This window comes from Ornithodoros turicata, chromosome 3 (genome assembly GCF_037126465.1).
Source record: "Ornithodoros turicata isolate Travis chromosome 3, ASM3712646v1, whole genome shotgun sequence".
NCBI classification, from domain to species: Eukaryota; Metazoa; Arthropoda; class Arachnida; order Ixodida; family Argasidae; genus Ornithodoros; species Ornithodoros turicata.
Window position 1 is genome coordinate 32,204,689 of NC_088203.1, and position 13,809 is coordinate 32,218,497.

The 13,809-nt window shown below is 48.1% G+C and overlaps 1 protein-coding gene across 1 annotated transcript in view; it reads left to right on the forward strand.

Annotated features, from left to right (window-relative positions):
* LOC135388388 (fatty-acid amide hydrolase 2-like) overlaps positions 1-13,809 on the forward strand; it is a 45,508-nt gene that overhangs the window by 23,358 nt on the left and 8,341 nt on the right. Inside the window, exons 4-5 of the mRNA XM_064617942.1 lie at positions 5,563-5,682; positions 7,512-7,669. Coding sequence (XP_064474012.1) covers positions 5,563-5,682; positions 7,512-7,669 — 278 coding nt within the window. The remainder of the gene's footprint in view (positions 1-5,562; positions 5,683-7,511; positions 7,670-13,809) is intronic.

A 13,809-nucleotide genomic window follows, 5' to 3' on the forward strand; every position in this document is an offset into this window, starting at 1 on the left:
AAACAAATGCGGTTACTGTTGAGTCCAAGGATTGACTGCCAAACATTTAGCACGCTACTAAAGAAGTCGGCCCAGGACGCACATTCCCCCAGGGCGTCAGTCGTGCCGTTTACCACCTCTGTAAGGCCGACAACGGTAAGCCCTTTCACCAGCACCACCACCACCACGTGCTCTTGCTGGACCAGCTCGCTCAGTGGTTAGCGAACTGGCCATGTCACATCGAGACTGGGAGGTACCTGGGTTCGAATCCCGGTGCCGGCTGTACTGTTTGGGGATTTTCCTGGGTTTTTCTCAGACGCTTTCAGACACATGTCGGCACAGTTCCCTTAGAAGTCGGCCAAGGACGCACATTCCCCCAGGGCGTCAGTCGTGCCGTTGTCCACCTCTGTGAGGCCGACAACGGCGACCCCTTTTAACACCACCGCCACCGTGCTCGTGCTGGTGAAAAGGCTTGCCGTTGTTGGCCTCACAGAGGTGGGCAACGTCACGACTGTCGCCCCGGGGGAATGTGCGTCCTGGGCCAACTTCTAAGTGAACTGTATCATATCAGTACCTAGTCCAATCATCTCCAACGCTCCAAAGCACGTGGCTCCTTGAAGTGTTGCAATTGTAGAAACGTACCCAATACGGTAGCGGCTCTTCTAGTAGCATAGCAGTGTATTTAGGGTGTGCAACACCCTCTTGACCCAATAGCATTCCTCGTGCATTTTTCAAACCGCATAACCCCGCAAGGAATTGCTCAATTTGCATAAAATAAGTCTTGAATTGAAGTTCTCAATGGGTTCTAGTACTTAATGGTGGCAGAAATTCATGTTTTATGTTGGAAATTTTTTCGCAGACGTCAGAAATTGCGTTTCGCGCTTCCTTCAAATTTGTTGGCTGGTCACAAAATAAATAGACCTAAGGTGAGAATTTTAATTCCATTAAGTACTAGAAAAATATGTCAAAAATCAATATGTCCCAAAAGAATTTGTTTATGTCGAAGCATAGAGTTGCTACACGGATTCTTGTGAGCAGTGGTTAGCGAATGCTGACCCGCTGGGATTTTGGCTGTGCGCGGTGGTGCCATCTATCGGCATGCCACAGAAATCTGCACAAGTGGGAAAAGCCGGATGAATTGTCACAATCTTTCGTTTAGCACGTGATAATAAATGGAGTGTGGACGCGCAGCTGTCGCTCGTTATCTCGGAATCCTTCGCTCCGTGGTTGTGCTGTGCGTGCAAGTCACGGTTTTTCGTATAGCAGGAAACCTGTCTGCGGAAAACGGAAGAGACTCAAAGAACAAGCCATGATATTCTACAAGAGAAGGCATCTGGATAGTCTTTAAGTAGCACCAGACTCTCACGAATCAAGCAATCTTTCATCGAGAGCTAGCAGAAGCGAGAGTACGCAAGACATGTCTGCAGGAATGTCTGGAAACGGACCCTGTGTTGTTGAAGGGCGAAGCATTGTGGACAATATGCACTTGTTCAACTAATTTCAAGCTCTGAGAATCCACAGTCCGTTCAACTGCACACTTGCTGCCATAAAGATAACGTCAGGGAACATAAATGGATTGCGGAGCACAATTACGCTGCAATGCAAAATGTGCTTGCTGAAGGCCGTTGCAGCTACTGAGGGCCAACCAGATAACATGTCAGATCGTATGAACGTGAACAGTGTAGCTGTATCCAATGTGCTATCTACTGGGGCTGGGTATACTGTGAGCGGTTCTATAATGATTAGCTCCATCCAGAGCTTGTTGACCCACGCATACCACGCAGTATGCCGATCAGGGACCATGACTACAAGAAGAAATACAACACGCAGGAGAGGTCTTCGTAGTGCAACCATTTAGTCATACTGTGTATTCATACTGCTGTGCATGGTATATGCACTACAGTTTCCTTTTCGTCACACAGCTCTGCGTTGCTGTGCTTGCAGTTGACCCCAATGTGACCTTCATCGTCTAATCCAAGTTACCGGACCCAGTGGCCGAAGCCTGTGCTCCGCCTGCGGTGTCATGACGAACACGAGCACATTCCCGTGGATCGTGGACTGCGTCACACAGAGGGACACTGTACTCTAGCTGACTTATCATTATCACAGGAAGCTTGATTCGTGTATGTTTGTGTCCGTGGTGCTCCTGGTGTCCATCGGGTACTGTTTATAGTGGAAGCTTATCTCTTGTATTCACCTTTTAGACTGGCATTAGAACCCTTGTGCGAACAAACTCAGTTCAGTCACAGGTGTCACACTCCGATTCTCATAATGCGCTGTTCGTTTTTTTTACTACACATATTTGAGCTGTTAGTCTGTATGGCGCTTAACTGAAATATGCGCATCCTGCACAACGCTGTAGTTGGTCAGCTTATTGCCCAATCCCATTTGTGTGCGGCAGTCGCATCCTGTTATAGACAACACTCAAACGTTACGTTGTCCTGAACTGTCCTTGTGGATTACGACGTGCTGCATAAGGAATGCGTGAATTTCAGTGAAATAACGCAGCGTTCACATGCCTGCTTAGTTTTCTTTTCATGGGGTAATATGGTACAGGGAACGGTAACACTAATGTGCCACAGGTGACAATTTCGATGTTCTGCATTCTGTGTACTAAAACATCTGGCAGCGAGCAGTTTGGCTGACAGTTAAAACATTGGTGTAGAACGTGGCCTAGAACTAGGTATAGAACTTCGCGTACGCCAGATCGCCCTTCTTCAGGTCAGGGAACGGAAGGACATGTTGCAAGCACGATGGCAGATGGTCAGCGTTCACGTCTCATTGGTCACAATTTGTGCACTGAGCTCGCCTTAGAAATTCCAGTGCACAACTGTTGATACATGCCACCTCAATACAAAAGCATCTGGGTATCAAGTCAATCGGTTGTTACAGCCTACCCTTGATGCCCACCAATGACGATCAGCAACCCGCCGACGCCCCCGTACGCTGTACAATCCACCACAAGCACTGTGCCGCTGGCACTGTGCTCGTGAAGATAACTGGCGCCGCTGTCATATGCAGCTTCATTCCCTTCTTTTTAGACTTTGTGTACAAATATCAGTGGCGAACTTGTGGCGTCTGCGTAAATGAGTCGACAACAGCACTGTCAACTATACTGAGACACCCATCACTGTTCAGGTGATCAGATGCCGTCAAAACTGAGAATGAACGCCATGTAAGACCGCACTGCCGACTACAAAACTTGGCTCGTCTTTACCGATCACACTGAACGAAAAATACAGCATTATACAAGGTGTCTCAGAAAACGTGTCATTGAATTATAATAAAAAAACTACGCCACCTAGAATCATGCGGTCAACGGCATTTGTTCTTATTAGGTTTTTGCCACCTTGTAAAGTTAATGTCATGTACCCCAAGTTTAATTATGCAAATATTTGCGAACTGAACTCAAATTTGCCAAGGGAAGGTCACTTTTTTACCCCACCAATATGAAGAGCGTGCCGAATTCACTCAAATTCATGATAATTGACAGTGATATTCACGAGCTATCCCATCGGAAAAAATAGCGGAATATCATGCTTTTCGGAGCACCGGACCATAACGCGCGATATCTTTCTGAGCGCAATCGCTCGCAGTCCGACGAAAGGAGGTTCCGAAGCCAGCCCACAGGGTGATAGTAGAAAAAGTAACAGTTCCTAAAATTGGCAGAGGGAAAGCATTATCCCAGCGAAAGTCGGACGTGATAAGCCATGTCTGCGTTATCTCTTTCTGCGATGCCAGGGTGGGCTGGGTTTACAACCTACCAGCTCCGGTGGCGCAGCGGTAACGCGTGCGCTTGGAGACTGGGAGGTCCGCGGTTCGAATCCGCGGGCCGGCTGTGCCGACTGGGGTTTTTCCAGGGTTTCCCTCAGATGTGTAATAGGCATATGCCGGCACAGTTCCCCTGAAGTCTGCCCATGGACGCAGCTATCCTCCCCCCGAGCGGATTCCGCTCGGTCTTCCACTTCACTCTTTCATCTCCTCCTCTCCACCACCTTTCCCTTCCCGAGAAACATGCCGCCTAATCCGGCAGGCAACCCTCTCGGGTTCCTCCCAACGACACTCCTCCTTCTCCTCCAACCTCCTTTCGTCGGACTGACAAAGATTGCGCTGAAAAAATCATCGTGCGCTATTCTGTCCGACCTCCGTAGAGCATGATGTTCGGCTATTTTTTCCGATGGGATAGCTCCTGAATATCCCTGTCAATTATGATTAATTTGAGTAAATTAGACACGTTCACATTGGTGGGGTAAAAAAGTGACCTTTACTAGGCAAATTTCCTACTTAAGCTCGCAAAAATTTACATAATGAAACTTACGTTACACGACATTCACATGAGGAGGTGGCAAAAACCCAGTAAGAGCAAATACCGTTGACCGCATGACTCTAGGTGGTGTAGTTTTTTTTATTATAATTCAATGACACGTTTTCTGGGACACCCTGTATGTGCCAGTGTCAAAGCACCGTGATATGGCAGAACAGTCCACAATAATTTTACAGGACAGCGCACTGATAATCTGGGGCTGGCGATGGTGCAGTAATTTTGCTGTTCACGAAATGATCCCGACGATTCCGAATACACAGAAGTACATGTGATCTTGTCATGAATTTCATGAAGTCATTGGATTCCCTCAAGCCATACCACTCCATTGCTTTCTCAATAGACTCTTTTCATCTGACGTCACTGTCGCAGACGGCATAGCCTTTCCCCGTGCTTGTGGCAGCCATACTTTTGTGCATGGCGCGTGCACGCTACCAGCTTTAACTGTGGTGCGAGCGCGTGCGAAAACAAAAGTATGGCGGACGGAATGAGGTCAGTGAAAAGGGTCTATAGGCCACCAACTGTTTTTCAAATTAATGTAGAAGGTCTGCGCATCAGGCTACTGTTCTTTCTTCTTCCCTTTTTCTTGTTTCTCCGCGGTTCCACAACGATTGTTGGACACATTTGGTGTGTTCGTGAGGTTCTGTTGAATGAATCCGTCTGCTATCACACGCACAAATAACATAACACGCGGACGCTGTTCTCAAGGTGATAAAGGCAAGCTAGAGGTCGAAGGTAAAATAACAAAGCAAGAGGAAAAGAGTGCCTTGTAATCCTTTCCGCTGATATGGTGGATCAGTCGCGTAATGTAACATGTAACCGTCTGCCGCCGTAGTACCGGGAGCCTCCGCAGTGAACGCTAGGTAACCAAGTAGATCGTCCTGTGCTCCATCTATTGAGTGGAATTGACGAAACGCGGAGGGTGTTGCGCCCCCTTAACTTCATTTGCAAGCTTTAGTACATCGGAAGCACTCTACGAAACCGACACGATAAAGAAAGTTAGCAAATCCCATCTCAGCAATGTGATGCCACCCGTTTTAAACAACGAGAGCGGTTGGCTTACCATTCAGGACCATTATCGTGAACATCTCTCGATGCACTAAAATTCCTTGTTTTCATGTGTACTTGCCATGTCAAGACGATCCACGAGACTACTCAAACGGAAAAATATTTGTGAAAGTGGAGCCAAAAATGGCAGCCACACTACGTAATTATCTGGTTGGATTTATAATCTAGCATAATGAGTCAATTTTTCCCTTCAGGAGGTGAAGCAGCGTTGCTGGCCTCAGCAGCTTCGGTCATCGGTGTTGGGACAGATCTGGGAGGAAGTGTCAGAATTCCAGCTTCGTGCTGCGGCATCTTTGCTCACAAGCCAACTGCAGGTAGTCACATTTTTTTTTTTATGCGTCCGATAACCCTCATAATGAAGACTCATTTGTGGACGTTTCAGAGTGCCGCGGAAAAAATGGGATATTTAATGATTTTTATTTTCAAGTGTTTTGGAGTATTCGGCTCCTGTGTTTTGTACGAGCAACCATCTCCATATTTCTCTTTCCTAACCTGAACTCCAAACGCATTGAGTAAGAAAAGTACTTCCAAATGATGTGTGCCGTGCTCCGAACCACATTCGAAAAGCAGAACTTCATCGCGTAGCATGCTCAAGGCCAATACCCCTGTCACATGTACAGTTTTCAATGATGCTTGAACCCAACGGCCATTGAACATGCACGTTCACGAGCATGCAACGTATTAACTTCTCAAAGACTATTGGATCCAATGATCCCTAGCCGTTGTGTTCAGTCATTACTGAAGACTGTTCATGTGACAGGGGGGGGGGGGATATGTTTATTAAGAAAAAATAAAGGAAAGGTCAGCCAGACGGAGGTCGGCTTGCTATTCCAAAAAAAGGAAAGAAAAGAAAAGGAGAGAAAAGAAAAAGAAGAAACGAAAAGGAAGAACACAAAACTAAAACTGAAAAATCACACACACGGTCACACAATCACAAAGTGTTGATAACGTTCGAAACGTGGAGAAAGCGGAGGAGCACCGGCCTCGGTGGCTCAGTCGGTAGCGTGTTCGCCTTCTGATCCCGAGATCGCGGGTTCGAACCCGGCCGAGGACGCCAGCAACTTGGTGGCAGGGTACAAGTTGCTTAGACACGCCGTCTTCCGCGAGGGACGTTAAATACGGGGTGCCGTGTGATGAGCTTTCATTGCACGTTAAAGAACCCTCAGGTGGGCAAAAGCAATCCACAACCGACCGCTGTGGCGTCGCTCATGATCTCAGTTGTCTCGCGACGTAAACACCCAATTATTAACTATTATTAAAGCGGAGGAGCGCTCTGGTGACGGCCCACTTTGTCGGCTGAAGAATGGGGACCGAGTAAGGTACCCAGCGTCATCGTGCATTTTTTGAGGGAGTGTTTAAAAACCGCAGCTTGGTTCATTCAACTGTTGTTCAAAGTTGCGCATGTGCTGTTGTTGTGTCCTTCGTGTTCGTTCCTCTAGTGCCTGACAGAATCGATATGTACCAACAGGCCCGACTTAACACATAAACGTGTGTACTTGAAACGGATGGGCGTCCGTTGGAGCTTTGCATTGGCAAACGCAGAGTTAGCGGAGAACTTTCTGTATAAGAAGCTTGGACATGTTTCTAACGTTTGCGATAGGCTGTGGTTTCGGACCGTCGTGGCCAATGCCACCTAGGTAATAGAAGGCATGGACACTCTTTCAACTGACGTCACGCGCCCCTACTGTGGCTGCTGGGGATAAGATGTGACGTCACCGAAAGAGGGAAGAAGAGAAAAGATCCCTGATTGAAAATGTTTGGCAGCTGGTCGAGCCGGTGCGTGACATTATCGAAAGAGTGCTGAGGCAACAACACCTAAATAGCCTCAGGCCTGCGCCCGACGTGACCCAGCGTCACACACGAAGGCCTGCTGTGGATGTTGCTATGTCGTCATTGGCATACTAATTGCCTGGTAGCCTGTCAGAAAGTACTGCCTTTTGCACGACCTTTTACGATTCTACAGTCTCTCTTGTCCCATACGTATATGTTCAACGTGCACGCAGGCAAGGCTGATGAGCACCGACGAAGCCGGCGTCGTGTTGTGGAACAGTGTGCTACGGATTATGACTTGTGATACACTGACTCTAATTTGACCTGCGCAGAGACAGAACGTGAAACATAGTTTCTCTCTTCTCCTTTTCAGGAATAGTGTCGCTGGATGGCATCGACCCTAAGCTCCCCGACGCTCTCGCCGAGATGAACACAGCAGGGCCAATGGTGCGGTACGTGGACGATCTACTACCGATGCTGAAAGCTATGGCTGGAAGGCAGAACTCAGATCGACTTCGTCTAGATGTCGAGGTATGTGCCCGAGCTTTCAGTGCTTTTCATGCAATAAATGACCCATGAAGAGAAGAGTGATAGTACGTCCTTTTCAATGGTTTCATTTGAAAACCCACTGAGACCATAAATTATGTTTATTGCTAAAAGGTCAAACCGTAATTGCAACATTAAGAACAGCATAAATACCTCACGTTCCGGAAGTAACCCTGGTTGCATCATTAAGAACGACGTGGCAGGGTTGAGCTAACTATTTATTAAGGGCCAGTGACACTCCGGTAGGGGCACGGATGCTTGCTAACATCTATCTGTTTTTAATTTACCAAAATTAAAATTGTGAAGCAAAACACGACTTCTCAGATTTGTAAGACATTTTCACTTCTGTTAATAGACATGAGCAGGTAGATATTTTCATTGATTTTGCAAGAGCATTTGATCGTGTCCCTCATTGCGCTTCTCTGAAAAGAAAAAAAAAATTGTCAGAACGGGTACCATAGAACAGGAGAAGATGACACACAGAAGATTGCTGTACCGCAGGGTGTCCCTAAAGGAAGTGTCCTAAAGCCCGTTATTACGAGGGGTGTTCAAGTTAAACCGAGACTTTGTCTCCTGAGTGTACAGATGTCTCGCGCTACTTCTTTTTCGTCATTTTCACACGCGAGAGGCCTCCGCGTTCACCATCTGGTGGCCCAAAGTTTGTGCAAAACAGAAGACACGTGCTGGACAAGATGGCCGACAACGAGGTGAGCGCGCCCATCGAACAGCGAATTGTCATGAAGTTTCTCGTGAATGAAGGCGTAAAGTCATCTGAAATTCACAGAAGACTTCAGGCCCAGTATGGCCACGATACACTTAGCCGCAGCAAAGCGTTTGAGTGGTGCACACGGTTCCGAGACGGCCGTACAGCAGTGCAGGACGATCCCGGCCGGGGCGGCTCAGAGCCCAGTGTCAGAGTTCCAGAGAACATCCAACTTGTGGAACGCCTTATCCTCAAGGACCGACGGATAACATGTCTCGAACTGGCTCAAAAGACGGACCTTTCTATGGGAACGTTGAACACTATCATTCATGAACACCTCCAGTTTCGGAAAGTTGGTGCCCGTTGGGTCCCGAGGCAGCTCTCCGTGTTTTACTGACAGAGAAGACTGGAAATCTCCCAAGAGCTAAGGTACCGTTTCGACACTGAAGGACAGCCGTTCCTTGATCGGATCATCACGCGCGATGAAACGTGGGTGCACCATTCCACTCCTGAGTCTAAACGCGCATCAAAACAGTGGAAGCATCTGGGCTCGCCAGCTTCCAAGGAGTTCCGAAGCACCCCGTCTCCGGGTAAGGTCATGGCCACGGTTTTCTGAGACAATGCTGGCATTGTTCATGTTGATTTTCTGCCCAGTGGTACCACCATCAATAGTGCATATTACTGCCCGTCCGGTATCAACAAATCACAAGGCACCCTAGAAACACTTCACAAATAAAATATCATTTTTCCTTCTACCTCCACTATCATCTGTTATGTTCTGCAGGGCCACTGCTTTCTGCTTTCTTTATTGCATGCCACAACTTTGTATTAAAAAAAAAATATATGCTCGTTCTGGAATTTTCCCCACGGTACTCCTTATCTTTCGCTATGCTTGCCAATTCTTGCCTGTTGTCCCGTTTCGTCCACGTGTTCGTGAACCTTCCATTTTTCTGTAACCGGTCTGTAGCCTAGATCACAACGTTCACATAATCCCCCCCACACTCTAACAAAGCAGCCATTCACTCCGGCCGTAGAAGCCCGTACGGAACCTTTCTTCCCTCCGGGCTGTTGACCCACAATTCGCATGAACCTTTAAACACGTCACGCCTAACCCTTTAAATACCATGCCAATGATGAGGACGGTGCCCAGAAGAAGAACAGTCTCTGTTCGAAATATCGGCGGCTTCTGTCCTGAGGCAACCCCCTTCCTACATCTCTACCGGTTCGCTGGATTTCTACCCATCTATATTACTGCCAGGTTCTCAGGGATGTGCATAAGGCGCTGAAGGAAAGGCGGCAGGGCCTCATCACCAAAGGCGTCCTCCTCCTACAGGTCAACGCACACCCGCATACCGCGCATCTCACGACACGCCCCTCACAGAACTTGACTGGGAGTTGCTGCCACATCCCCCTTACAGCCCTGACCTCACCCCCAGCGATTTCCATCTCCTCGGGCCACTGAAGGCGGTCCTTGGAGGCTGCGACTTCACCTGCGACGGCGAGGTCAAGAATGCGGTCCGATCATGGCTGCTACGCGCCGGTAAGGATTTCTACGCTGCGCGCATCCAAGCCCTCGTGAAACGCTGGGACAAGTGCATTAGTGCAGTTGGAGATTACGTTGAAAAATAAAACTAATTTCTCGCCTCTAAGCTCATTTTACTTTTGCGAAAAATTAAAAGTCCCGGTTTGACTTGAACACCCATCGTATATAATATTGTCGTGGTTGACCTCAAGGAATGTCTACCGAGGAGCATAAAATCTCGGAGGAGTATACGCGAACGATGTGTGTATTTGCACTGTCGGAAAGTCCCAGTTGAATTGCGATTCAACATCGGTTGCAATGAGTACTGGAACTTCCTCCTCATACAGGTCAAGTTTCACAGGTTCCTGGGTGTTATCCTGAACCGCAACCTCTCGTGGAGAAGGCACATTGATTGTGAGGCTCAGCGCTGGGGCAATGTCATTCTCCACTTTGCGAGTGTGCGCTGGGGCTGCACTGGGTGGGATCTTATTGTGTTCCACAAAACTCTGGTGGGCGGCTCCCTGCTATACAGCTTGCCCGTATTGCACGGTATATCAGCCACGTCTCAATACAAGCTTCGGTGTACACTGGCACGCAGCCTGCGGACGTGCCTTGGTTTCCCGCGCAGCGCTGAGACGCGGATGGTGATCGCCGACGCCGGAGAGATACCTATTGATATCCTCCGCCGAAGGGAAACTATCAGACACTATTTACGGTTGCTCGCTCACCACCGGCGCCACCTTCTGGTTCAAAGCTACGTAGGCGGAAGAACAGTAAACTCTCGCTATGTGTTACAGCAGCATCTGGTACAGTGGCGTAGCCAGACCTCCAAGGTAGGGGGGGGGCTCGACACGAAAACTCGCCCTACTTTGAAAAGCTCATACTTTGAAAACCATTCAAGAGTGCTGCTTAGACGCCATGAACTGTAAGAACTTTCGCGATCGTCACACTGTCACCCCCCCCCCATATATATATATATATTATTTTCTCCTCGGATTTGCACGAATTCCGTGGGTCGGTCCGTGGCAGGTAGGGGAGGCTCGAGCCCCCCCTAGCCCCCCCGTGGCTACGCCACTGATCTGGTAACAACCCTTGCTTTACTGTTGCCCCGACCGCCCCTAAAGTGGTACCATGGACACTGCCGAGCCCTCTCGACACACATCCCTGGCCTCTTGAGGCCGAAGAGCCAGATCCCCGTTCCGGTTCTCAAGCAACCTCGTTTGGAAATGATGGATACAACGTGCAGATGCAGCACGGCTGTGTTCACAGATGGTGCATCTATGTCGGATGACCAGAGTTCGAGGGGCCTCGTTACAAGTAACTCGTTACTGTAACCATGTTTCTTTTTTTTTGGTAACTTGTAACGTAACTCGGTACTTTTGCCGTGGTAACTTTCAGAGGAACTCGTTCCTTTTTCAGGTAACTTAGCCAAAGTAACTTCAGTTCAGTTCCAAGTTAGTTTTAACTCTCTTTTCAGTCACGTCCACATATTTTCTTGCTTTCTCTCCGATTTCTTCATGGCATTTTTTTTCATAAAACGTGATATTCAATCAATGACACTATTTTATTCACGAAGTAAGAACCGCTGCCATTGAAATGAAGCTGAACCATTGTGCGCCCACAGGGAGTAAGATGCAAAGCGTTCTAATAGGCCTCTACCAGAGAAATGTCATCGTGACCTTGGTAAACAGACCGAAACAAATCGGAAGGAGAGGGCTGGGTTCCACGAACGGGACCGAGCAGGACCGAGGGTCACGTCCCTTTAAGGGACCATATCGTAATCCCCTCAAGACTGTGTCTTTCGGCCGCGACCTTGTTTGCCTCTAGCTTCGAGCGTAGTTCAATTCTGCCGAATTTGTGGCGCTGTCGAACACTATGGCTTCATTTGTTTACAAACAGGGAGAGGTCTATTGTTGGACATAAACTAAAACGTTCTAAGCGTGTTGCACTCCTCCGCAGGCAACTCAAGGTCTAACTCAACTGCTCACGCACGCTGCACCTGCGTAACGCTATTTTCTGTCCGAAGTAACTTGGAAGTAACTTGGAAGTAACTCGTTCTTTTTTTAAGTAACTCTGTAACTGCGAGTTACATTTCAGGCTGAAGAAGTTCGTTATTAACTTAGTTACATTTTGCACACAGTAACTTAACTTGTAACGAGTTGTTTTTTGACCAGTAACATCTCAATCTATGCGGATGACTCCTCCGCTGCCTTTATCATACCGGACGAGTCAATATCATGTGGGTTTCGCCTTTCACATTGCACTTCGTCTCTCTGCGGAGCTGTATGCCATCTTGCTATCTATAAATTCTGTCTTGAGCTATACCCTCCTCACTCCTGAGTGATATACAGGGTTCGCGAAGATAAATTTTGGGGTTTGTATCGAAGGTAAAACAAATAGAAACAGTGTCGGGAAGCTAAAGTAGATGTTAGAGGACGTATTATGCCCAAAATTTTATGTCGATACTGGCACTTGGTCCGTTTCTCTGCGGATAAATCGTGAAAATTAAAAAAAAAAAACGCCGCTACCTAACATTTCAAATCGGCTATACCTGCGTTTCAGCTCTTTCCGTCAGATGGAGACACGGTCGAACGTGGCGTTGCAGAGTACTTCGTCATCTGCATTCAGTTCCACTTGTACACTTGATTTCGATATCGTCTGTAACGCCACGTTCGACCGTTTCGTCATCTGACTGAAGGAACTGAACACAGGTACAGCAGACTGGAAATGTTAGGCAGCGGCGGTTTTTCTAATTTTCACGATTTATCCGCAGAGAAACGGACTAAAGTGGCATTATCCACATAGAACTTTGGGCCATAATACGTCCTCTAACATCTGCTTTAACTTCCTCTGAAGTGTTTCTCTTCGTTTTACCTCCGTTACAAACCCCGAATTTTATCTAGGCGAACCCTGTACACTGACTACTGTAATGACTCCTGACAGCCCTGCAATGTGTAGGAAGCATGGGCATCCGCGGCTCTTTGACCCCGGTGGTAGTGAGTATCCTGACGGCGCTCAAGGTTCTTGGGGAACAGGCACACGGTTGACCCTATAGTGGGTCCCCGGCCACACAGGCATTCAGGGAAACGAGGAGGTCGATTTGGTGGTGGCTGCGGCCCATCGTTTCTCCAGAACCGTGCCCATTATCCTCTCCAACGGAGAGGACCTCTTGACCCGTCAGCCTTGTCACCCTTGACCCGCCAGCAATGGCTCTGACATCACTCAACGGTCACTCCTCCATGCAGTGTACCTGCCATTATCATTTAAGATGACAGGTGGCTTCCCTCGTAGCTTTACGTCACTTCTGCGGTTTCTCCGACTCAACGTCGCCTTCACCCCAGTGTTCCGGGTTAAGTTGGGGGACAGTAACACCGCGTTGTGCCCAGCTTGCCACATCTAAGCTACGATCCTCCATATCATTGAGGACTGTGACCGGTACACGTGTGAAGGTGTTTCGACGCCAGCTTGAGCTCCTTGACCATAGACAATTTAACTTATCCAAAGTACTTGGCCCACTGGAGTTCCTCTGCGCATCAATGCCGGGTTTTTCGCTCCCTTTTTTGTTTCAATGCAAGCCACTGGACTCCTCGAAAAGCTCTAAACACACCTCCGACCTGTCGTCGCTTCGCGTTCACCATAATTCATCCTCTCGTATTAACCTCTGTGCAATGGGGTAGGGTCCTGTGGCTACCACGGGGAAACATCCCACGTCATCATCACTTCTCCTTCATTTATAGCTCTTGTTGTTGCCCTCATCGTCGTCTTATTACTAAACTTAAAGGGGCCGTAAATAGGCCGCCAAACGTTTCTGAAATAATGGTCCCCTATGAAAGAACGCTGTTCATAATAACCAAATATAGATTTCGTTCGGCTCGTGCCAGCTCGGTGACCCGTATAAAT